This window comes from Galeopterus variegatus, unplaced genomic scaffold, assembly GCF_000696425.1.
Source record: "Galeopterus variegatus unplaced genomic scaffold, G_variegatus-3.0.2 Scaffold673, whole genome shotgun sequence".
NCBI classification, from domain to species: domain Eukaryota; kingdom Metazoa; phylum Chordata; class Mammalia; order Dermoptera; family Cynocephalidae; genus Galeopterus; species Galeopterus variegatus.
In genome coordinates, this window is record NW_007726784.1 from 258,054 (window position 1) to 283,011 (window position 24,958).

The following is a 24,958-nucleotide window of genomic DNA, read 5'->3' on the forward strand; positions in this document are numbered from 1 at the left end:
AAAAAAATTAACTCAAAATGGATTAAAGACATAGTATAAGACTTAAAACTGTAAAACTCCTAGAAGAAACAACAGGAGGAAAACTTTGTGACTTTGGACTTGGCAATGATTTCTTGGATATGACACCAAAATCACAGGTAACAAAAGCAAAAATAAATAAGTGAGACTACATCAAACTTAAAAATTTTTGTGCATCAAGGAACATGATCAACAGCATGAAAAGGAAACCTACAGAATGGGAGAAAATATTTGTAAATCATGTATTCGATAAGGGGTTAATATACAGAATACATAAAGAACTCCTGCAACTCAATATTTCTCCAAAGATGATATACAAATGGCCAACATGCATATTAAAGCATGTTCAACATCACTAGTTATTAAACAAATGCAAATCAAAACTATGATGAGGTATCACCTCACACTCATTAGGATGGCCATTAAAACAGAACAAAACAAAACAGAAAATAAGTGTTGGCAAGAATGTGGAGAAATCAGAACCCTGTGCACTGCTGGCAGGGGTGTAAAATGGTGCAAGTGCTATGGAAAACAGAATGGAGGTTCCTCAAAAAATAAACAATAGAATAACCTTATGATCCAGCAAACCACTTCTGCGTATGTGTGCAAATGAAAGCAGGATCTCAAAGAGATATTCACACATCTATGTTCATAGCAGCCCTATTCACAACAGCCAAGAGGTAGAAGCAACCCAAGTGTCCACTGACAGATGAATGAATAAACAAAATGTGGTATACGATGGAATATTATTCAGCCTTAAAAAGGAAGAAAATCCTATCACATGCTATAACATGGATGAACCTTGAGAACATTTTGCTAAGTGAAATAAGCCAGTCGCAAAAATACCAATACTGTGCTATTCTACTTATATGAGATATCAAAAGAAGTCAAATTCACAGAAATATAAAGTAGAATGGTGGTTACCAGGGGCTGGGGAAGCAGAGAAAAGGAAATTGTTGTTTAATGAGTATAGTTTCAGATTTGCAAGATGAAAAAGTTCTGGAGATCTGTTTCACAACAATGTGAATATACTAAACACTACTGAACTGTACACTTAATAACGATTAAGATGGTAAATTTTATGTTGTATGTTTTTCAACACGCACAAAAATAAAGGAAGAACATGTGTTCCGCAGTCAGACAAACTAGGGTAGAATATCATATATATTAAATAATATGTGACCTTGAACAAGTTACTTATCATCTCTAAGCTTAAGTTTCCTGATCTTTAAAATGAGGAAACTACTTCTTTAATCAAGTTGGTTGTATGGCATAAAAATAGGTGCACAGTAAATATTAGTTCCTGCCCTTCTCTTTTCCAAATTTCCTTCAAAGCTTATGCCATTGTTTTAAATATCTTCAGTGGTGAGAAATCTTAATCATTGATTATGGATTGAAAAACATTCTCAACTAAAAGTGACTGTGCAAGCTAAGTTTAGTGAATGAGTGATTAAGACAGATTTTAGTTAAAAGATGTTTTTCAGAAGGAACCCATGAGTCTGAGCATATCTTGATCATATCACCATTAGCTTACTTTTTAGAGTAATTCTCACAGAAGTTCTTAACATTTTTCAAGTTTTTATAGGTTAAAATGATTGGTTGACGTGATTGATTAATTCTGCCTACACTGCATACCTCTAACACACATGTAACTTGAGAATATTAAAATTGTCCACTGCAGACTTTGATGACTTGATTTTGAATTATATAAGAAACGTGTTTTATTAGATATCACAATTTTCTTCAAAAAACATGATTTTGTCCAATTCCCTAGAAAGAGTAGAATAAACTGCATGTACGAAAAAACAATCCCATTGATACATAGTCATTCTTTACAATATCTTTATAATGTGCTCAGGATAATATATTTAATGTCCATCTAATTTTCTCCTGTCACAAGTCAATTGCATACACTCTTGTCCTGTAGTCAGTTAAAAAGAGAACTAGCACATCTATAATTACAAAGTCCTTGACATCTAAAGATAGTTATTAAATCACCCTTCATCTTTGCCTTCTCCAAGTTAAATAACCTAAATTCCTTTGCTTTTTCTTAATGTGTTCAATATTTTTGAAAGCTCAAATTCTTACAGACAATAGTAGGAAAATAACTATTACATACTTTACAATGATAATTAAGAAAAATAGAGAGTTAAATTACAGTGACATAAAAAGAACAATGTGACACGTATAATACAATTACGATTAATAAATGAAGACTCAAAAACTATCATTCATACGTGAATTATACACCTTGGTTCTACTTCTAGCATTCTACAGCACTTAATCCTTACCAGGGGACTTTCCTTGTAAGTTGCTTCTTCGCTCTCTGTATCTGGTGGTATAATACAATTACGATTAATAAATGAAGACTCAAAAACTATCATTCATACGTGAATTATACACCTTGGTTCTACTTCTAGCATTCTATAGCACTTAATCCTTACCAGGGGACTTTCCTTGTAAGTTGCTTCTTCGCTCTCTGTATCTGGTTGAAGTGGATAAACTTGTGTCTATACTAGGTTTGCTAGCAGGCCCCATTTCTGAAATGAGGAATCCCATCTGTTCTGAAGGCAAGATATTCTCAGGTGGACTGGTCTGGCATTTTATATTGGCATCCACCTAAAATATTAAACCCACTCATTATTCTGAGATTTCCCCCAAATATTGACTGAAAGTTAAGATACTTTATCAGAGTTCTATTATAGGAACATGATCCAACAAACATGCTTTTAAGGCTTTTCCTAATGAATGATACTACCTTTGATTTTTGTTGAGTTGTCTCAATATTTAGTAGCAAGATGTACATTTCCCCATATACAAACCACTGAAATGTACACAGAGCTAAAACATATACTAATGATCAGAGGAAGATTTACCATGAGGCTTGTTGATTTTCTTTAACTTACAAAAGTAAGATATTTTTAACTACGAATGGTTAAGACGACTATCTTTTCCCATCTAGCATACGTTCCATACGACTTCCCTTCCTGTTGGTGATACTGGAATGACCATAGGCATAATCCTGTTGGATGGTGCAGTGGGGCATGGACACTTTATTCTACTTACTTTTATTCTTTGTCTGTAAACTGGCCCTCAAAATCGTATAAGTTATAAAATCTGTATCTTCACTGTTTATAAGATATGATTTTCATTCTTGGAGTTCCTAAATTTTCTTTGGAATGTTAAATCCCTTTGTTAAGGTGACCAACATCTGAAATACTCACTTTATGAATTTATTTTAAAATAAAACTATATAATGAAATAAAGCTAAAAGTTAAAAACATAGCTTTCAAGAACCATGATATTCAAATATATTTATTAAGGAAAAAACTGTATATGTGAATGCAATTTGAAGACATGAAATCCAATATTCCAGAAGTGACTATGAAAGAACAAAGACAAATTCTGTGTTCTTTCCACAAGCATATTTAAAACATAATGGGCCTATTTTTGTCGACTGAACTTACAATATTATCTTAACACATACTGAGTCTCAATAGTCAGGCAATGAGCACAATAAGTTGATAGAAACCTTAAGACATTTGAATCTAAAACTAGAGCTAAACAAAGCTGCAAAAAACAAAAACCGACCAGAAGTTATCTTGGGAATCTTTAAAAATAAAGAGATTTTCAATCCCGTTAAAGAAAAAAATCCAAAATGAAAAAAAAATATATTTATATATCAGGCTAAGATTTTTTAAAAGTAAGAAAAGTACTTAAGTTAATTTACAAAAAGTGATTTTAATCTGTATGTACTTCTGATGAATTATTCTTACTAATTATTTAGAATCAAAGTTTATTTGGGGGTCATAAACTAGCAGCAATAAAGGAATTAGCCTCTACCTTCAGAATATGTCTTTTGAACTAGAATCAGATTTCTACTTTACAAATGTAGAGATTAGTAAGGAAATTTGAACACAGTATGCTCACAAGTTAGAGTTCAATGATGCTGTACGAAAGTAAGAAAAGACCTCCAACCATCTCCTTATGTCCATGCTACAAATGGCTAGGCAAATCCTCATATTCTCTGTCAAATAAGCCATCCCTTCTGGGTAGTGGAATTATATTGGTCAGGCATACCTAGTCCACCCAAATTAAGACAGGAAGCAAAACTCAAGGGATGCTTCTAACAAGAAATAAGTCTTATATCACAATGCTCTATCAGACTGCATTATCTCTAGAGGCTGACCTCAGACCATAACATAGTGAGAGGATGCCTGGGGGTTAAGGCAACTTCCTTCTCAATCTTCTTCTGTAGAACCACTGGGACATGATCCTTCTGGAAAGCATAATGAACTGATATTAATCCCCAAATAAAATATGGACAAACTCTCTGCTAGAATGGCCTTTAGCAAGAAGCACAAGGTTCTTTGAGTTTTCACTTGATCTTAGCCAAAAGGCCAAGAAGCGATTACTTTGAGTTTTCTTAGGATTTTTTCTTTGACCCCTTACCTGGTGTGTGCTGAACGGTAGCCCTTCCTGCACAAATACTACTGAAGAGGAAGATGGATTATGACTTAGCTGCTCCTTCAGTTTGACATGAGCTTGCTGGATGGCTGCAGATTCCTGCACTGTGCTATTTTCAACAGCCTGGGCTGTGTGGATAGTATAGATGTACTCAGGTGACTGCGGTAGAGGGTAGGTAATTGCTTGTTCTGTTCCAACCACAAAAGACGTAATATCTGAGCCTACAGGAGTAAGTGGCTCCAGCTGGCTAGCCTGACTTGCAGATGCTGGATCGCTGTTGTTTGAATTAGCTAGGATATGTTGGCCTCTGTTAGACTGAGATGTTGGGCACTGATTCTCAACAGGCTCCACCTTTACCATCTCCAATTTAGGGGAGGAATGCAACTCATCTACTATCTGAAAGACAGCCTCTAGGTTTACTTCTGTCTTTTTATTTTCATCAGTAGCACTGCAAGGCCAATTAGGAGGCAGAAATTCAACTGGATAGGAGGATTGCATTGGAGGATTCTGGGAAAAGAGAAAATAGGACTGTTTGGATAGAAAACCAAATATGAGATTAAGGAGGAAAGCAACAACATTTAGGCTGATGAATGTTAAACATAAATAGATAAGCTTAAAGCTCACTAAGAAAACCTGAATGCTAATCTGCTTTTCAGCAATGGTAGTTTCAAATCTACTGTTAACATTTACTTCGCATCTACTATATATCAACCACTATGCTAAGTTTAATACTAAAATGGAACAATAATTCTCAGGGTTAAAGGATACAAAATTAAAAAGCTATAGTACCCAAATATCTATTTGCTGATAAAATGTCTATATACCAAATTCTTCCACAAAGGTTGACAGACAAAAACATCACTTATATCTATCATATACTGTTTTAGGAATGCAGTAAGGAAATTGCAAATACAGGATGCTCACAAGTCCATCAATCCTTCTACAGATTCAGGGGGAAGTAGTGATATTCTGTTCCAAATGATCTGGGAAAAAATGGATGGAAGATCGAATGTCCTTTGGTTCCTAAGACTGTTTATTTTTATTTATTTATTTTTTATTATATTTTATTTTATTTTATTTTTTTAAAAGATGACCGGTAAGGGGATCTTAACCCTTGACTTGCTGTTGTCAGCACCATGCTCTCCCAGTGAGCTAACTGGCCATCCCTATATGGGATCCGAACCCGTGGCCTTGGTGTTATCAGCACTGCACTCTCCCGAGTGAGCCACGAGCTGGCCCCCCTAAGACTGTTTATTTTTAATAAGAAAGCAGTAGACTAAAATACCTTTCACTTTTGGACCTATATCTGTTTAAGATATATTCTCTTATATATGGTACTTTGCATAAAGTAGGTGTTCAATATTGGCCCCCCTAAGACTGTTTATTTTTAATAAGAAAGCAGTAGACTAAAATACCTTTCACTTTTGGACTTATATCTGTTTAAGATATATTCTCTTATATATGGTACTTTGCATAAAGTAGGTGTTCAATATATGTTTGGTGATAAAGACCTAAAGCCATGAACATAAAATACAGAAGAGTAATGATTAAATAAAATATGTAATGAACTAATGTTGCCAAATGCAGAGCTTTGCGTGGAGTAGGAATTCAATAAATGTTTGTTGATTATCTCTGATTATAAGCATAAAATACAAAAATTATGATTAAATAAAACATGCAGTGAGGTGATGTTGCCAAACACATTACAAAGATTGTGTTAATGATTTTAGAAGGCCACTAATACCAAATAATGTAAATATAATGCAATAAGCATTAAGTGGTATAAGCATCAAGCTACTATACTCAATAGCACCATTTACTGAGTTCTTACTATGTGCCAAGCACATGCAAAGTGCTTTATATACATTATTTCAATTAACCCTCACAAGAGCCCTATGAAATACGATAATCTCCATTTCCAAATAATAAAACCAAGGTTCAGAGAAACTTCATAATTTATCCAAAGTCACAGTGAAGCAGGTTTCAAGCCTAGGCTTGCCTAACTCAAAAGCTCTTGCTTTTATCCATTATACTATACTGACCATTCATGCACGCTTTCACTGGTACCTACAATCCAACTAAACTAACTGCATTTATGTTCAGTTTGGAATCTGAAATACTTTCCCTTTTTTCCATTTTTAGATTTTAAGTCTGCTTATCTCTACTTGTTTATAATGAACATGTGTCGTCTCTGCAACAAGTTCTTTATAAAAACGTTTTAAATGATTTATTTAAAACATGAACATAAGCACTGTCACAGTACCTCCAGTATGACTGAGGGAAGAGAATGTCTGGATCCACAAACAAGAGCATCTAACTGAGTGATAGGTATAGCCCTCCAGTAAAGATGAACGGACAAGGATATCATGCTTGATGATATCGGCCTTGAGAAATAGCCAACTAAGTCCTCTTGATCTGATTCTATACTCTTTAAACGATAGTCTGATTATAATTTGACTTGCCATGTAGATTTTCTCAAAGAAAATATATGTTCTTTTGAGTACCCTAATGCCAGTAGTAAGATATTCTCTTAAGAACTGAAGCTATCTCAGCTAGATGATTATCCAAAGCAAACAAACAATTCCAATCTTTAGCAGTTATGGCATAAAAATACAAAGCATGGAATTTAACTTCATCCTAGAAATTGCAATGCAAAACAAAGCAATTGTTTCTTAAAAAATAATAAGGCATGTGAAGTATAGTGTTTATTACATGTGGGCTAAAGGGGGCAACCACTTCAATTTCTCATTTTTGATATCACTTTTTCTTTCTCCTTAAAAAAAAAAAGTATAATTATCTATACCTTCTTGGAAGAATTTGTAATTTGGTGACTTATATACTTCTAGAGTATTTCTGGTATCGAAATACTCTACTATGAAAAAGTCTAGAACAGCACTGTTCAAAACAACTTTCAGCAATGATAGAAATGTTCTATTTCTGCACTGTACAATTTGGTGGTCACTAGCCATATGAGACTATTGAGCACTTAAAATGTGGCTACTGTGAGTGAGGAATAAGTTTTAAATTTTATTTAATTTAAATTTAAAGTTAAATAGCCACATGTGGATAGTGGCTACTATACTGGACAGTGTTGGCCTAGAAAAATCCTCAAACATCATTTATATCAACTCCCCCTGCCTTTTTTTTATTTTTAAGAATTGAGAAAACTGAGCCCATAATCTACAGCTTACCTCTGGCTACTCATTAATAAAAAATTACTCTTTGAAATACTGCAAGGTCAATAATATTGCACGCGAAGCACCAAATGTATCCACTGTTGCAAGATCTTACCTGGAAGTAGTTGCAGTGTGCGTAGGAAGAGGCAGTGGGAGTGACACAACTACTTAGAGTGTCCATGTGGGTAGAAGGAGAACAGCACTGTAGCACAGCTGGAACAAATTCAAACATAAAGAAGCCATCAACCAAAATAAACCTCTCTAGCATTCAAGGCACTCCCTCTCTCAACCTGGAAAGAACTACAAAAAACAACTTCCTTTGTTTGTCTAACAAAATTAGATTTAGTCCAATCAGGTGCTATTATTTATTGACAATGACATGGTAATAAACTAACTTTAAAAGTCTTGGGCCGGCCCGGTGGCGCACTGCTACAGTGCACCGCTTGGGAGCGCGGAGGCGCTCCTGCTGAGGGTTCGGATCCCACATACAGACCGGTTCCCGCTCACTGGCTGAGCGAGGTGCGGGTGCAGCACCGAGGGTTGAGATCCCGTTGCCGGTCCCGGTCCGGTACGGGCGCGACACTGAGGGTTGCGACCCGTTGCCGGACACGAAAAAAGACAAAAAGGAAAAAAAAAAGTCTTTAAGAGTCTTTAATTTCATTTTATTGAAAATATCAGGATATATCAGGAATTCCAAATAATTGTTTCAATCATTTTAACAGCAAGAACCATTTGGAGAGGGTAATGTTTTAAAGCGAGTAAAATAAGTATATCCTCCAAATACTCCTCTACCATTAAACAATGCATCCAGTAAGAATATATGCAAAAAATGTTTAAACCATTTACATAAGTGGTTAGGAATATGGATGCTAGAGCCAGACTACCTGCCTGCCTTTGGAGCCCCACTCTACCATTTAATAGCTGTGTAAATCTGAATACGGTTAATCTCTTTGGACCTCAGTTCCTGTGTCCTAGCAAAACAGGGATAATGATAGAAGCTACCTAATACAGTTGTTGTGAGGAAAGAATGAGCTAATATGCATAAAGTACTTACAGTAGTACTGGCAGACCATAAATAATCAATAAATGTTAGATCCTATTGTTTTAACTAAAGAAATAAATTTTCCAAACTTTGTAGTTAGAATACCATAAAAAAGATTGAACTCTTTGTACTGGGATAGTTATACTTACAGATGAGGTCTTAATAAGCTAAGTCTCCTCTTTTCTAGAGACTCTCCAGTAAGAATGAAAAGGTTATAACATTACACCTTTGGATTAAACTTCGGATATATATTGAGCACCTAATGTTCCAGGCACAGTAGTTGATGCTTTACATATATTGCTCACTTAATTCAAACAACAATTGGATGAGGTATTAACTTTACTTTACAAAATAAGTAAAGTTCAGAGATGTAATTTGTCAAAAGTCAAAAAGCTGGTCGTGACACAGCCAGTAATCAAACTGCAAAGCACATGCTCTTTAATATACTATAAAACTTCCCTAAGCTTTCCTTCTTCCTGAGATGTAACTTTTTAATTTTACTAGAACTCCACTTGCTGAATATATTTAAAGATGTCTTTATTACAAGGTGGCCACATTTTTCATATTTTGAGTGTGCTAATAAAATTACCAAATAATCTCATTCCTTAATCTTTGAAAGTAAATTAGCCCAAAAATTGTAAAAATGAATTGAGATGCTTCCCTATCCCTCCATTATTGACTATTCATTTTTAAAATGTCAGAAGTTAATGAAGGTATACTGAAAGTAGATATTTTTTCATTGTATCATGTGCAATTTAAGGCATTAAATTTTGCACACAGGAAGAAAAACCTGAATTAAAAGGTTGGGATCCCTGCACGTGCCAGCCGTGAAAAAAAAAAGGAAAGAAAGAAAAGAAAGAAAAACTTGAAATAACAGACATAATTCGAGTTCAGATACAAATATAAGGGTTGGTTTTCTGAATGACATCACTTTTTAACAATTTCAATGATTAGAAAAAGCCCTTTCCACGTTACCACATAAAATTCAAGCTGTTGTCACTTCCAGTATAGCTTAGGCAGACAGGTTCTTGTACTTGATTCTTTAGAGGTAATTTAAATATACAAATAAAGTGTTTTGGATTTGAATTTGATTTCACAAGGTATTTGAAAGCATAAATATCCTGGAAAATAAACTGAATCCAAATAGCTAAACACTGAGCAGGGTCTGCAGGATTTGCCAAAACTCTGGAAAAAAATAGGGACTTTTTTTCACTAGAGTTATAACCGCTAAGGAAAACCGAGCCCCCTATTGGCAGAAAAAGAGTTAGTAAGGAGCCGTGGGCTTTCATTCCATGAGGGCAACAAAAAAGCCATGTTCCATTACAAATAAATCAATGAAAGGTGTTAGCTTTATTTTTGTGATATTTCTATTTTCTGACTCCTTTGGTTACACATTTTGAATGGTTGTTAAAATGTACTTTAAATTTCTTGGAGAAATAAAGAAACTACAATACAACAGAATATGTTAATATATAATTGATAGCTGATTTGGTATATAAGAAAACAGCAAAATAGTTAATGTCCTTTAAAGTGTCCAGTAACAAATAGAAAGGTACCTGTGTGAAGTAAAGGAGAACTTGAATACATTATAATCCAAAAAGATTCCTCAATGGCTATTTCCTTACCAGAGCAATCCTACTTTGTACAGTCAACAAAATAGGACAAAGCAAAGTATTAGTAAGTTTATTAAATATGAAAACCTAGGTATAAAAATCCAACAATGTGCTTAGTATATGACAAATTAATCTACTGAGCATTATGAAAGCACTAACATTTATAAAACTGAGTTTATCACTATGTCCTAAGACACATTCATCTGCATAAAGATCTCTCAGAGTCTTCTTAAAGGCAGTGTTCACTTAAGGCATTAAATCGCATGTAAAAGGAAAAACTGTAAATATTGAACAGAATTCCACTCCAGATATAAATATGAATTGGTGACATTTAAAAAACATTTCTAAGTAATAAAGAATTACTAAAAATTATCACTCCCACTATAGGTGAGACAAACAAGCTCATACACTTTTTCTTATGGAGGTAATTCAAACATGTAATCAAAATGTTTTAAATTTGAATCTACTCCAGGGCCGGCCCGGTGGAGCACTGGAGAGTGCGCCTTCTGGGAGCGCGGCGGCGCTCCCGCCGAGGGTTCGGATCCCACGTGGAGACTGGTTCCCGCTCACTGGCTGAGCGCGGTGTGGGCGCAACACCGAGGGTTGCAATCCCGTTGCCGGTCCCCAGTACGGGCGCGACACCGAGGGTTGCGATCCCGTTACCGGTCAGTAAAAAAGACAAAAAGGAAAAAAAAAAATTTGAATCTACTCCAGAATAGTACATTGTCAACAGAGAGAAAATGCTCAACAGTATAAATTCACAATAGGAAAAACATCATAATAGTACATTTGATTTCGGGATAAATTACTATAGCAACTAGAACCCCAGCATCTCCTAATTCATGGTGAGGTAAAGAAAAGGTCTTCTGGGTATATACTCAAAAGAAGTGTAAGCAGGAATTTAAAACCATATTCATACACCCATGTTCACAGTAGGAATATTCACAACAGCCAAGAAGTAGAAGCAACCCAGTGTCCATCTACAGATGAATGGATAAACAAAACATGGTACATACATACAATGGAACACTAGTCAGCCTTAAAAAGGAAGAAAATTTTGACACACACTACAATGTGGATGAACCTTGAAGACATTATGCTGTGTGAAATAAGCCAGTCACAAAAGAATAAATACTGTATGATCCTTCTTATATGAGGTTCCTAGAACAGTCAAATTCATAAAGACAGAAAGTAGATTAGAGGTTACCAGGGGCTGCAAGGGAAGGGAGAGTTACAAGCTGTTGCTTAATGGGTATAGAGCTTCATTTGGGTGATGAAAACTTTTTTTTTTTTTTCCCTTTTTGTCTTTTTTTGTGTCCGGCAACGGATCGCAACCCTCAGTGTCGCGCCCGGACCGGGACCGGCAACGGGATCTCAACCCTCGGTGTTGCTCCCACACCTCGCTCAGCCAGTGAGCGGGAACCGGTCTGTATGTGGGATCCGAACCCTCGGCGGGAGCGCCACCGCACTCCCAAGCGGCGCACTGTAGCAATGCGCCACCGGGCCGGCCCTGGGTGATGAAAACTTTTGGAAATAGTGGGAAACGGTTGCACAATATTGTGAATGTAATTAGTGCCAATAAATTATACATTTAAAAATGGTGAAAACGGGCCGGCCTGTGGCTCACTCGGTAGAGTGCGGTGTTGATAACACCAAGACCACGGGTTCGGATCCTATATAGGGATGGCCGGTTTGCTCACTGGCTGAGCGTGGTGCTGACAACACCAAGCCAAGGGTTGAGATCCCCTTACCGGTCATCTTTAAAAAAAAAAAAAAAAATGGTGAAAACGGTAAATTTATATTTTAAATATATGATTTCACTTGTATACAGTATCTAGAGTAGTCAAATTCATAGAGACAGAAAGTAAAATGGTGGTTGCCAGGGGCTGGAGGAGGAGAGAGAATGGAGAGTTAGTATTTAACAGGTACAGAGTTTCAGCTGGGGAAGATGAAAGAGTTCTGGAGATAGATGGTGGTGATGGTGAAGGTACATAATGGCACAGAACAATACAATTTAAAATAGTTAAAATGGTAAGTTTTATTTATGTTTTACCACAATAAAGAAAAAGCAAATATGATCTTGCTTTTGCTTAGTTTCTTCTGGCAGGTGAAGAGAGCTTCCTGGTGCCAAGTCCCACTTTTCCTTAAGCACAAAATCAGATCTTTTCAGAGAAACTGCCAGGCTGCCTAAGTACAACAGTAACAGCACTGAAGAGCTCTTAAAGCTCCATAATCTATATTCATTTAGGTACATTATATAGGATTAGGAGCCTAAAGATCAAACCTTTAGAATTTAAGTGTACTTTAAAACAATAAGCAACTCTTGTCCAAGAGCTAATTCAGAAAAAAATTTTAAATAATGATAGGAAATATATTTTTCATAAAAAATAAAAATATCATGTAAACCTTGGGGGAAAGTATACATTCTTAAAAATTACTTTATTCAGCCATTAAAATGTTAATATCCAAGCTCATTTAAAAGACAGCTTTTAAAATATTTTATCCTTTACATGAAAATAGCGTTTTAAGTTTTGCAAAGTTTATTCACAAACATTAATTCACTTAATTCCTGACCCAAACTATTATGGCCACCTTCCAGAAAGGGAAATTGCGTGCTGAGCGATGTGAAGTAACCCACTGAAGGTCACGTCAGACGACTAACCGTAAAGCTGGGACTAGAACTAGTTCATTCCATTCAATAAATTATTTACTAAGAGCCCATTATAGCCAAGTACCACGCTAGGTGTAAGGGGATATAGAAATGAATCAGAGGCAGCCCTATTTCCCAGAGCCCCCAAACTGGACCTTCCACTCTAGCCATGGAATAATAACTAACTCTGGGGAAGAGAAATAACCAGAAAAGATTCTCTCAAAAGAAAAACAAAACAAGAAAACAAAAGACCTTCTTTATGAGAGGCGGGCAGGCAGTGGCCAAGAGCACCGCGGCCAAAAGAATGGACTCGAGTCAGATTGCCTGGGTGTGTTTCCCAGTCGGCCACTTACTAGTTGTGCCTCAACTGCCTCATCTATAAAATGAGGATAATTGCACTACCTCTTTTACAAGGTTCTGAGCATTAAAAGAATTCAGAAAAAGAGAGGGGAAAAAAAAAAAGAAAGAAAGAAAAGTACTCAGAATAGTGCCTGGTCATAGTGATTGCTATTTAAGTATTTGTTAAATAAAACATGAGAGGAAGGGCAGTTACAACTTATTAATCACTGCTTTGAGCTTCAAACTTAACTTTCAAAAAAAGGCAAAGTTGATCTTGAGTCAATTCAGCATTAGAACATCAGATAAGGGAAAATAATTCCTCAATATAGGACACTATGTACAAATATGAATGTTATGAATATTCAACAATACAATGGAGAATAAGTAAAATAAAAAGGTCTAAAATGAAGTTTTTAATAAAAGAATGCAATTAAATTACAGTAGCACACTGTAAAAATAACATCAGAGGGAAAAAAGATTGAATTCTCGGTAGGGCAAGACTAAAAAGAGTCAACTAATACTGGATCTATGATATTTTGTTTTCGAAAAAGTGGTAAGAATGAAAAAAATGTCAATGAGCTAGGCAAGAAAAACAGACACTTCAAGGGAGGAAAAACAAATATAAAAATGATTCTGATGAGTCGTTTTATGAGTCAGTCTGATGGCAGTTTTTCAGTCTCAGCATTTGACTTTACTAGAGAAATTAATAATTTGTGAAATATTGCAAAATTCAAAATTTACTGGTTATACTATTTGAAGGCCAGATACAAGTTTATTTTTAAACACAACTAATTTTTTAATTGTGTTGTTTTTTATCAAAATTTGATCCAAACTTTAATCATGCCGTTCATTTTGAAAGGACCCAAGTATGACCATTATTCTAAAATTTGTCCCTTTGTTACGACTTAGCTGAATTTGGGGGTGATTATTACCTTGCCTCTGAGAATGATATTCTGTTTAACTTTGGGAAAGTCATTTATTTGTAAGGCTGGCTCTTCATAAACATTATGAAGAGTACTCATTAAGTACTGGTTAAATTGCTTACTACTTTTTGTTTCCTTCACTTATAATTTGGAGAAATTAAGCACTTGTACAGTATTTTTATGGCACTTTCTTTTCCATAGCAGGTCTTTTGTATTTAACAATACAACTTTTATTTATATAGTACTTCAGAATATTCAAAGCAGTTTTGCCTACATTTTATCATAAACTACTCTATGTATACTGGTAAGTCATCACGAGATCATGAGACTTCTTATTCTCATAATCTCAGAAACTTCAGTCATTTCAATTATACCTATTAAAGAAGACAGACAAAAAAAAATTCGGATAACATAAGATTGTATTTTATATGTGCTGTATACTATCAAAACATCAGCAGCACTTACTTGTTCTTTTTTTAATGTCTCCTTCCTAGTCTTCACCTTGAACTCTTTTCAATTGACAATTTTCAATTTATAAGTTTACATCCAAGTTAAAATGAAATACTTGAAAAACAACATATCTAAAATCCTAACCTAACAAATAGCATTTCTATAAAGAATGAATAATATTAACTATTTATAATGTTTTCTACAGTGGTTCTCACAAAATTTAGAACTAGGAGTTTCTGTGAGGATTTCTTGGAACCTGGAATACATTTTCCTGTAGAATATAACATCGTACAGGCTGGTTTAGCTCCTAAACCACACTATAACCATCTGAACCATAAGTATAGGACTAATACTAATATAGAACCCAACCATTGCATCTAATATTTCCACAGGAAAATGCCTCCAAAATTCCAAATTTAAAGGCAAGAGTACATTTCCTCATCTCCCTGCTGCAGTCCTTCCAAATTTCAACTCCCCAGAAGCTTTTGAGTCCTTAGTAGTTTGAAGAAAGGAAAGGAAAGGGAAACATTTATCTGTGAAAGGAGGGGATGTAGGAGAATTTTCCAACTGGGCTACAGAATGTAAAGCAAGTATAAGGAAGGCAGAGTCTACCTTTCTTTATATATATTCTATTCATACATGGAATGCAGCCAAAATCATAACTTAGATAGCAATGCCTAATTTGTTTATTAAAATATTAGGTGAAACTCCTCAGTAATAAACATCTGACCCTATTTATTGCTATACATAAGATATATCATTTATAAACACAAAATTATAGTCATCTATTTTTAAAGATTGCACGGATATTTTTTTCTTCAAAGAAGTAGCTCCAAATTTGGAAAAATACTAGGCCTCAATCATTTTCTATGTAAGATGGTAAAAAAAATTATTTTTTAAAATTTCTAACAGGCAAAATGATTAAAAGTGCTAAATCATCCTTACTCCATATAATTCCTTCCCCCTTCTCCTTCTCAACTCCATCCACCAAAAGAGTAGTAGCTCTAAAAATCTATTAAACTCAATCTAATTTAAACTCTGGTCTTATTATTTTAATATCATTAAACTTAAACATTTTGGGAAAATAAAGCAATCTTTTGTACTGCTATATTTAGGTAGAATGCAATAAGCCAATAGTAAAAGTATACAGTTGTATGTTAACACCTAGAAAATAGTGAGTACTACTACAAACGGAACAGTCACCAGACTTACAACTTTTAAATGGCAACAAATTATTTAATTCCCTTTCTAATTTACATTCCCTCAACTTATTTTAGCTTTTGGTTTAGTCCTGCCTTAGAGAAATGGTCTATCAAATAACCTCCAGAGATTGCTTCAAGATCTACATAACTGAGAAGATTAATGCTCCTAGATTCTTAAGTCACAGGGCAAAGGAATGCCTCATTTCTTCTGTCTCTGGTCTCTTCTGAAAGCTTCGACCCTTGTCTTCTAGTTCTATTGCCCCATTTCATCACCCTTTTGTAAAGCACACTACATGATGAAATACACACCACGGCTATGGGGTTTCTGAGAAACAGAAAATACATTTGAATGAAACGGTAAGACTATTATCTTGCAAAAAGGTATTAAAAAAAATTCACAATTTTTTCCCCCCAAGAAGCAAAACAGATATTCACTATCGTAAGGATTCCCAGTCAGCAGCTTGGGCTCTACCAGCACGTGTGGCTCAACGCCCTTGGCTGAACTCCAGGTCAGCTGTCACTGTCAGGTTCTCCTTCTCCCTGCTTATTCCCCAGTTTTTCGCTGGCTGGGATTAATAACACTGCAGGGACTCCACCTGTTCACCACCTTTTTACCAAAGAATTTAGTTTTCAGAGAGTATGCTTTTTTATTAAACTTCATTACTAAGATACTAAAATGATTTCATTATAAGGTAATCTCACCTATAAAATTTTAGAATATATAATATATATAAATATATTTTTTAAATGAAACAAAAAAAACACTGCACCAAAGGCAGAGTTAAAGCAAGGTTCCAGGATACTAAATCTTAATTTCATAACTAGGACACATTTTTTGGATACAAAAGTTTCACTAAAAACATATACCTTTATGCACCAACAGAACTTTCACAATCCTTAATACAATGGCATTTTATATATTGTTTAAAACTATGTCCTGCTAAGAAATCTTCAACATTTCTTAGGTGCATATTTCTACTATTTGTGTTTAAGTTTAAGCACACAAAGATTAAAAGGCATTTAAAAATATAAAAGCTTGTTATACCTTAATAGAAGCCAGTAAACTTGAATTTCTCATACCTGTTGGATAGTAGGCTTGGGAGTACTGTGTTGAAGGTGTGTAGTTACTATATTTTTGGGAGGAGCTGCCCATTGTTTGAGGACCTTGTTGAACATGTACAGATGTGGCGCTGGGCTGCAGCGTATAAGTAACCTCAGTTGGAAACCTCTGCAGTACAGGAAATGGAACCCCTTTATCTGAAAAAGTGGGAGATGTCTCCACTTGTCCAGGGTGCATTCCAAGAGAGTTCTGCCATGTTCTAGGAGGAATCGGGGTCCGATCTAAACCTTTCAGAGGGAAAGTACTGTGGTTGTGGGATGAAGCTGATACGTAGGAGTAAGGAGACAAACTATCTCGCCGGAACGACCGGTGAAATTGTCCTACAGCCACTGGTCCTGCATAAAAGAGGAAGAGCACATTTACTAATTTCACATTACACCACCAGACACAGTAAACCAAAGGTCATGAAATACACTACTCTTCACCTGTTAGCCATTTTTAACACAAGTTTAATTTTGGTAAAAACAATTTCAGAATCCAGAATATGAGATTGCACATATAAGGCTGAAAGAATAATCAAAGTTTTGTTTGGTTCTAAATATAGCTGTAATAAAAGATAAGGTGGCCAAACTTTAACATTAAATCAAATGTTAAATAAAATATTCAATATTAAACACCTTTTATAGGTGATTCAGCCATCTTACCATTTACCTCAATTGACTGATCTAGATTTTTCTGATGTGTAAGCTATTCCCTAGAAGTTTTCCATTTAGTCTTTCAAACCATTTGGGAACCTTAATAATAAGGATGAAAATAAGCACTCCACCATATACATAAAAAAAATAAGTGTGGAGCAAATAAGAATTTTAACACAAACCAAAAAGATATGTAATGTTCTTTGCCACCGTTCAATTTTTTTTTTTTTTTTAACTTTTCTTTTTTTTGGCAACTGGCCAGCATGGAATCTAAACCCATGACCTTGGTGTTACTGGCACCTCGCTGTAACCAACTGAGCCAACCAGCCAGCCCTTTCAATTTTTTTTTTTTTAATGACAATCTTTGTGGAAAGTCAAGCTTGAAGTTTGTCTTAGTTCTCCTCTTCATTCCTTAAATCAAGCATTTTCCATGATCGTTTTTTCTTCAGAGTGTCTTTAGTAGTGTCTCTTCCCAGATATCAGTGGCTGTCAAACATTGGTTTACACCTGAGTCACCTAGAGAGTTGGTTAAAAGTCCACATATCCAGCTGGCTGGTTAGCTCAGTTGGTTAGAGTGTGGTGCTGATAACACCAGGGTCAAGGGTTCATACCTGTACCGGCCAGCTGGTAAAAAAGAAAATTTAAAAATCCACATATCTAGGCCCAAAGATTCTGATATCTGCTTTCTTTTATCTAGCATGGTAGAAAGGAATAAAAAGTGGAGATGAGAAAGAAAAAGGGCAATTGTATGTAATGAGAAAAGAAAAAATATAAATGTTGCAGGCTGAACTCATTTGAGTATGATTCTAGACCATAACTAACCTAATTTATTCCTAAGGAGAGTTTTATGTAATAAATTACATGTTTCACAAATTCCTTTCAATTTATTTCATTATACTAATCTGTAAAAGAGAGGGAAAATTTAATTTATGTGCTACTCAAGTGTTAAACTACATGTTGAAAGATAGAACTCATATATCTACTTTTCCAAATAATTAGATTGTAAACCCATTCAACATGTTATAGATCTTTCATTCTATTTCTACGGTGTTTAATTTCCTTTAAAGAATAAGGCATTAATGCCAAAAATAAACAAATACATATACACATACAAAAAACACAAATTCTGGAGCCCTGGAAATCAAAAGCTCTTTATCTAAAAGGGGGAAAAAATCCTAGCTCAGAAGATTGAATATTTCACTTAATAGACCTCTTAAAAACTACTTTTCCTTTTCCTTTAAAGTACAAAAAAATAGATTTTATGCTACTTGACAAGCAATTCCATACGTTCCACTTGAACCCACCACTGACAATCCTTTGATTTCCTAAGGAAACTTTCTTTGCTCTTCACAACAGGTGATTCTGAGTGTCCAGAACTGCCCACCGTTTGATTTCTCCCTGGATGCTTCACATGCCAGAATTACATATTGTCTACACTGTGCAACGACTCACCAGTCCTTCTGCCCTCTTCAGGGATACGCTGTTGATAAATTTCCACACTGTCGATAACTTAAGCAACTAATTAAAGAAGTCTCTACCTTAATTTCTCAAATTCTGTTTTATATCTGAATTAAAATATAAGTTCTACATCTATCATGATAAACTCCAAGTGATAGCCAATTATCTGTTTTATATGCTGCTAAGAACACTGTCAGGATTAGAACGGCATTCCTTTAAGTTTGTTTTTTAAAGTAAAGAACTAAAACACGTTCAGCTCTTATTCTTCTTTTAAGGGTTACCTCGTAGGGCTCTATTCTGACCAACTTTACAGAACATCACCTACATGTCTTCATAACATCTTTAAGATATATTTGGCAAAGTTTGAATCCAGAATTCTGGAAACGTAAGATAGAATGGACTTCTGTTCTTAAAAGATTCTATTCCTTTTATGGAAGTGAGTCTGAACCAAGCAATTCCCAGGAAGGAATCCCAAAACTTGCCTCTTGAGAGCTTGGTATCCCCTGGCAAAAACAGATTATCTACTTCTCAGATTTGTTACTTAGTTTAGAACATTTAAACAAATACCATAAAATAAACTGCTACTAAAAATAAAATAACAAAAGTGGACAAACAAAAAAGGAAAAACATGTGATCTCCTTTCTTATCAAGTATATTCTTGGAAGGTGAACAGGACAGTTGGCTCAGTGGATCTAAATAAGAGGTCCTAAAACAGAGGATTCTGGGCCGGCCCGGTGGCGCACTGCTATAGTGCGCCGCTTGGGAAGCGCGGCGGCGCTCCTGCCGAGGGTTCGGATCCCACATGCAGACTGGTTCCCGCTCACTGGCTGAGCGAGGCGCGGGGGCAACGCCGAGGGCTGCGATCCCATTGCTGGTCCTGGTCCGGTACGGGGGCGACACTGAGGGTTGCGATCCGTTGCCGGACACGGAAAAAGACAAAAAAAAAAAAACAGAGGATTCTATTGTAAATGAGAGAGAAGTATTCAAACCATAAACTGAAGTAGAACACACAAAGCAAAATGGAAACTACGAAGGAGTAGTATAGTCAGGCATGTATAACCAAGGTAAGATTCAAGCAGAATAAAAATTAGGTGAGAAGGGGCTGGCCCGGTGGCGCACTGCTACTGTGCGCAGCTTGAGAGCGCAGCGGCACTCCCGCCGAGGGTTCGGATCCCACATACAGACCGGCCGCTCACTGGCTGAGCCGGCGCAACACCGAGGGTTGCGATCCCATTGCCGGTCCCAGTCCGGTACGGGCGTGACACTGAGGGTTGCGATCCGTTGCCGGTCACGAAAAATGACAAAAAGGAAAAAAAAAAAAAATTAGGTGAGAAGAGCCAAGGACTTAGAACATGGAATGAAAACACAAAGTTGTGCCAGTATTCTTGAATTTATGAGAATTACATTCCACTTCAACCAGTAACACAATTCCCTACTAAACCAAGCCTGTGGTACACACAATCCACACCTGACATACTTTTTGCACATACCCACAGGTAGAATGGTAAAAAACAGGAAATGCATAAAAACAATAACCTAGGGTATGTATGGATTGACATATTACCTGTACTGAAAAAGTATAAATAAAATTTTTATATTTTTCAATAGTAACCTTTAAAATGCTGACCAACTGAACTGTAAGTGAATAAAATTGGATTCTAGATAGCTCCAGTATTTCTTCAGTTAAAACAGACTCTTTCTGTAGTACACAACTGGGTTTAAGAGAGCCGAGGGAAAAAGATCAGATGTAGTGGATTGAATTATGTCCCCCCAAAACTCCCTGAAGCTTTTGAATTGTGTCCGCCAAGTTTTATGTATTAGAAACTTGGCCCCCACTGTGACTGTTAAGAAGGTGGGAGATCCTATTATGGTAATTGAAAGGTCGAGCCTTGAAGAGGTGATTGGATTGTAGGACCATGCCATAGTGAATGGACTAAAATTGGTGGTCAGAGTCAGGGGCATGGTTCTGAGGACTTTAAAAGAAGAAGAGAGTCTGCCTCTTCCTCTCTCTGCTTCCACCATCTTGCAATGTGAGACACCTGAGTCACTGTCACCACCACCAGATGGACTTTGGACCTCTCAGCCTCAGAAACCGTAAGCAATAAATTTCATTTTCTTTATAAATCACCCAGTTCAGTGTACTTTGCTATAAGCAACAAAAATGGACTAATACAGAAAACTGGTACCAGAGAAGTGGGGTGTTGCTTATAATAAAGAGTTGAAAATGTGGAAGTAGCTTTGGGTATTACGCAAAGGTTGGAGAAGTTTGGAGGACTCAGAAGAAGACAAAAAGACAAAGGAAAGTTTGGAATGTCTTAGAGACTGGTTACGTAGTGGCGAGCAGAATGCTGATGGAAATATGGACTGTAAAGACCATTCTAAGGAGGTCTCAGATAGAAATCAGGACTTTATTGGAAATTGGAGCAAAGATCACCCGTGCTGTGAACTGGCAAGGAACTTGGCTGCATTCTGTCCACACCCTAGAACTTTGTGGAAGTTGGAATTTAGGAGTTGTGAATCAGAGAATTTGACCGAAGAAATTTCTAAGCAGCAAAGCATTGAGGAAGCTGCATGACTACTTGTAACTGCCTATGATGAGTTAGGGTGGCAAAGGCATGACATAAAGCCAGAATTTAAAAGGGAAGCAGAGTGTAAAAATTTAGAAAATATGCAGCCTGGCCATGTGGTAGAGAAGCAGAGAGCAAGCAATGGTGCTGCCCAGTGACCATTAGCTAAGAAGATTAGTACGAAGGGGATTATCAAGAGAAGGGGAAAAGGGCCCTGAAGGCATTGCAGAAGCCTCTGGGGCCAATCCTTCCATTTCAGGCCCAAAGACCTTGGGAGACAAAATGGTCTTGGGGAATAGGCCTGAGGCACCCTCCACAGACTCACTGCTCAGGACCACCTTGGGAAGCTGCTTCCAGCACCAGCACCCCAGCTGCTCTGGCTGCTCCAGCCATGGCTGAATTGGTCTCACGTGTGGCTGGACCTGCAGCTTTGGAAGATACAAGCTGGAAGCCTTGACGGCATCCACGTGTGTTAGGTCTGCAGGCTTGCAGAATGCCAGAGCTGTGGAGGCTTGGGAGCCTCCACCCCAATTTCAAAGGATGTATGAAAAAGTCTGGGGACCCAGGAAGAGATCTGTCACAGGGGCAGAGTCACCACAGACAACCCTCACTAAAGCAATGCCAAGCAGAAATGTGGGGTCAGAGTTGCAGGAGAGAAACCCCATCAGTGCCATGTCTAATGGAGCCATGAGAGTGGGACCACCATGGAGACCCCAGGCCTGTGGAGCTACCAGCCTGCAACACCAGCCTGCGAGAGCTAAAGCATCACCTGAGACCAGAAAAGCCATAGAAGTGGAGCTGCCTGAGGACTTGGGGACCCAACCCCCACATCAGTGTACAGAGGACACTGAACATGGAGTCAAGTTACAAGATTCACCAGCTTTAAGATTCAATGCATGTCCTGCTGGGTTTCAGACTTGTTTGGGACCTGTTACCCTTCTTTTGGCCTATTTCTCCCTTTTGGAATGGGTATATGTACCCCCTGTTTGTCCCGCCATTGTATCTTGGAATTAGATAACTTGTATTGATTTCACAGACTGGGATTTTGAACTTTGGACTTTTGAGTTGAAACAAGTTAAGACTTTGGGGATGAAATGAATGCATTTGCATGTGAAAAGGACATGAGTTTTGGGGGCCAGAGGTGGAATGTAATGGATTGAATTATGTCCCCCCAAAACTCCCTGAAGCTTGAATTGTGTCCCCCAAGTTTTATGTATTAGAAACTTAGCCCCCACTGTGACTGTTAAGAGGGTGGGAGATCCTATTATGGTAATTGAAAGGTGGAGGCTTGAAGAGGTGACTGGATTGTAGGACCATGCCATAGTGAATGGATTGAAGATGGTGGTCAGGGGTGTGGTTCTGAGTGCTTTAAAAGAAGAGGAGAGTCTGCCTTTTGCTCTCTCTGCTCTCTCTGCTTCCACCATCTTGCAGTTGAGACCCCTGAGTCACTGTCATCACCACCAGATGGACTCTGGACTTTTCAGCTTCAGAAAATGTAAACAATAAATTTCATTTTCTTTATATATCACCCAGTGAAGTGTGCTTTTTTACAAGCAACAAAAACGGACTAATACACCACAGAAGAGAAAAATGTGAGCCCAGAGTTGGTTTTTATATTTGTATGCTTCTTTGTGTGAAGTAATTATCCCATTTTTCCCAAGAACACATTTTCCAGTCTATTGTCCTTATGCCCACCGGAGACACAGCCTGAAAAAAATAATATCCACGTCAGAGATTCTGGCAAATGTATTCCATGGTATCATCTCCACTGCCTTTCCCTATATGATTCCCTACCAAAATCAATGGCCATCACATGGGAGTGGCTTAATATTCCTTTAGAATTCCTTTAGAACATTCCTATGTCACTGCTATTTTTCCAACTTATTCCTAGAACTCTAACCTAGTCCCTTATCTTCTAAACTCCACAGACACACAACCTGGCTCTTTATCTTCTAAACTCAAAATGAACGAAGTACTGTCTCATTCATAACCCCGGGCCTAGGTTAAATTGAACATAGCGTTATTTTATTTTTATATTTAATTTTTTTCCATAACAAAAACAACTTAGACTTCTTTATATTAAAATCATGTTAACATGCTAAAACGTTTCTATTCCTCTCCTAGTTGAAGGTGAAAAATGAATTCTCATTACTATATCTTGTTGCTTTCTTGTACACTGCTTTGAATCATGGACTCCTTAAACAGAGAAAGGGAATATTGCCACCCTCGGCTTCCTGGAAGAGGGGAAAGAGGATCAGAAATCAAGTCTATGAAATAATTCACCAGCATGGACGGTTTCTGAACTTTAACTAAATACACATTTACACATACGAAGTTCTGTAAATACTGAAAGATTGTATCCAGTAGTGAAAAATTCAAAGGCTATAAACATGAGCCTTCTAAAACTTTTTTTTAGCTAAAACTTAGACGGCTGAAAGAAAACCATTTTCGCCTTATGTTTGTCCAACCAGAACACCTTAAGTAAGCCTCAAGCTCTAGCTACAACAGTAGAAATGTTTAGCCAATTCATTCTACATAAGAACAATATCTTGTAAATAACAATCCATTATTATATTTTTGCTTTTAAAATATATAAATAATGTCTACCATTCTTCACATTACTTGGGACCTTAAATTTGATTAAGATCATAACACTTCTTCCAAGATTTCTCACATGTGTCAACGGGTGGGAGGTGGCATGTCTCTTCCAGGACAAACTTCCACTCAAAGTACCTTTTCCATTTTCCCTTGGTGGGTGTAATGTTCTAAGTTTTCTGGGCTGTGACTGTTCCTTCCCGCCCTAACCTGCACAGTGACTCTGTTCTGCTTCCCACTGGAGCAAAGGACACCTCTCTGTGTTTCTTTCAGACCCAGTGCTTCAACAAAGGGCTACTTATTCTAATGTCCACAGTGGACAGGCCGCATCTCAGGAAGATGCATGGCTATGGAGGTTTGGAAGCAGGTAAACTCTTGGGGCACAATCCCTTGAGGTTTCGCCTCGTGGGGAGAGAGTGGAAAGCAAGCCTGAAGCCCGTGCAGCTGATGGACACAAAGGAGCAGGTGGCGGCCATGAGGTGGGTGCTGGCTCTAGTGGGAATGACGGAGGTGCCTGGACCTCCGTCTCGGGGAGCACGTTGGGAAGTGGGTCCTGCGCGCATTTCGGACACCTCCGCAGTGAGGCTGGGCCCAAATGCCCTCGGAAGTGGCAGTTGCTCCCCACCGCCGCCCGTGTGTGGGCGAGCGACGAGGCGGCGAGACTCACCGTGCGGCTCGGGCCGGGGCCCCGCGGGCGGCGGCG

At 37.2% G+C, this 24,958-nt stretch overlaps 1 protein-coding gene across 1 annotated transcript in view; it reads right to left on the minus strand.

The window, feature by feature from the left end:
- Positions 1–24,956, minus strand: part of HSF5 (heat shock transcription factor family member 5) — a gene marked incomplete at its 5' end in the record, with an annotated part of 47,000 nt that extends 22,044 nt beyond the window's left edge. The window contains 5 exons of the mRNA XM_008571275.1: positions 2,463–2,637; positions 4,471–4,992; positions 7,777–7,874; positions 16,961–17,335; positions 24,923–24,956. Of these exons, the coding sequence (XP_008569497.1) occupies positions 2,463–2,637; positions 4,471–4,992; positions 7,777–7,874; positions 16,961–17,335; positions 24,923–24,956 (1,204 nt within the window). The remainder of the gene's footprint in view (positions 1–2,462; positions 2,638–4,470; positions 4,993–7,776; positions 7,875–16,960; positions 17,336–24,922) is intronic.
- Positions 24,957–24,958: the final 2 nt, after the last annotated feature.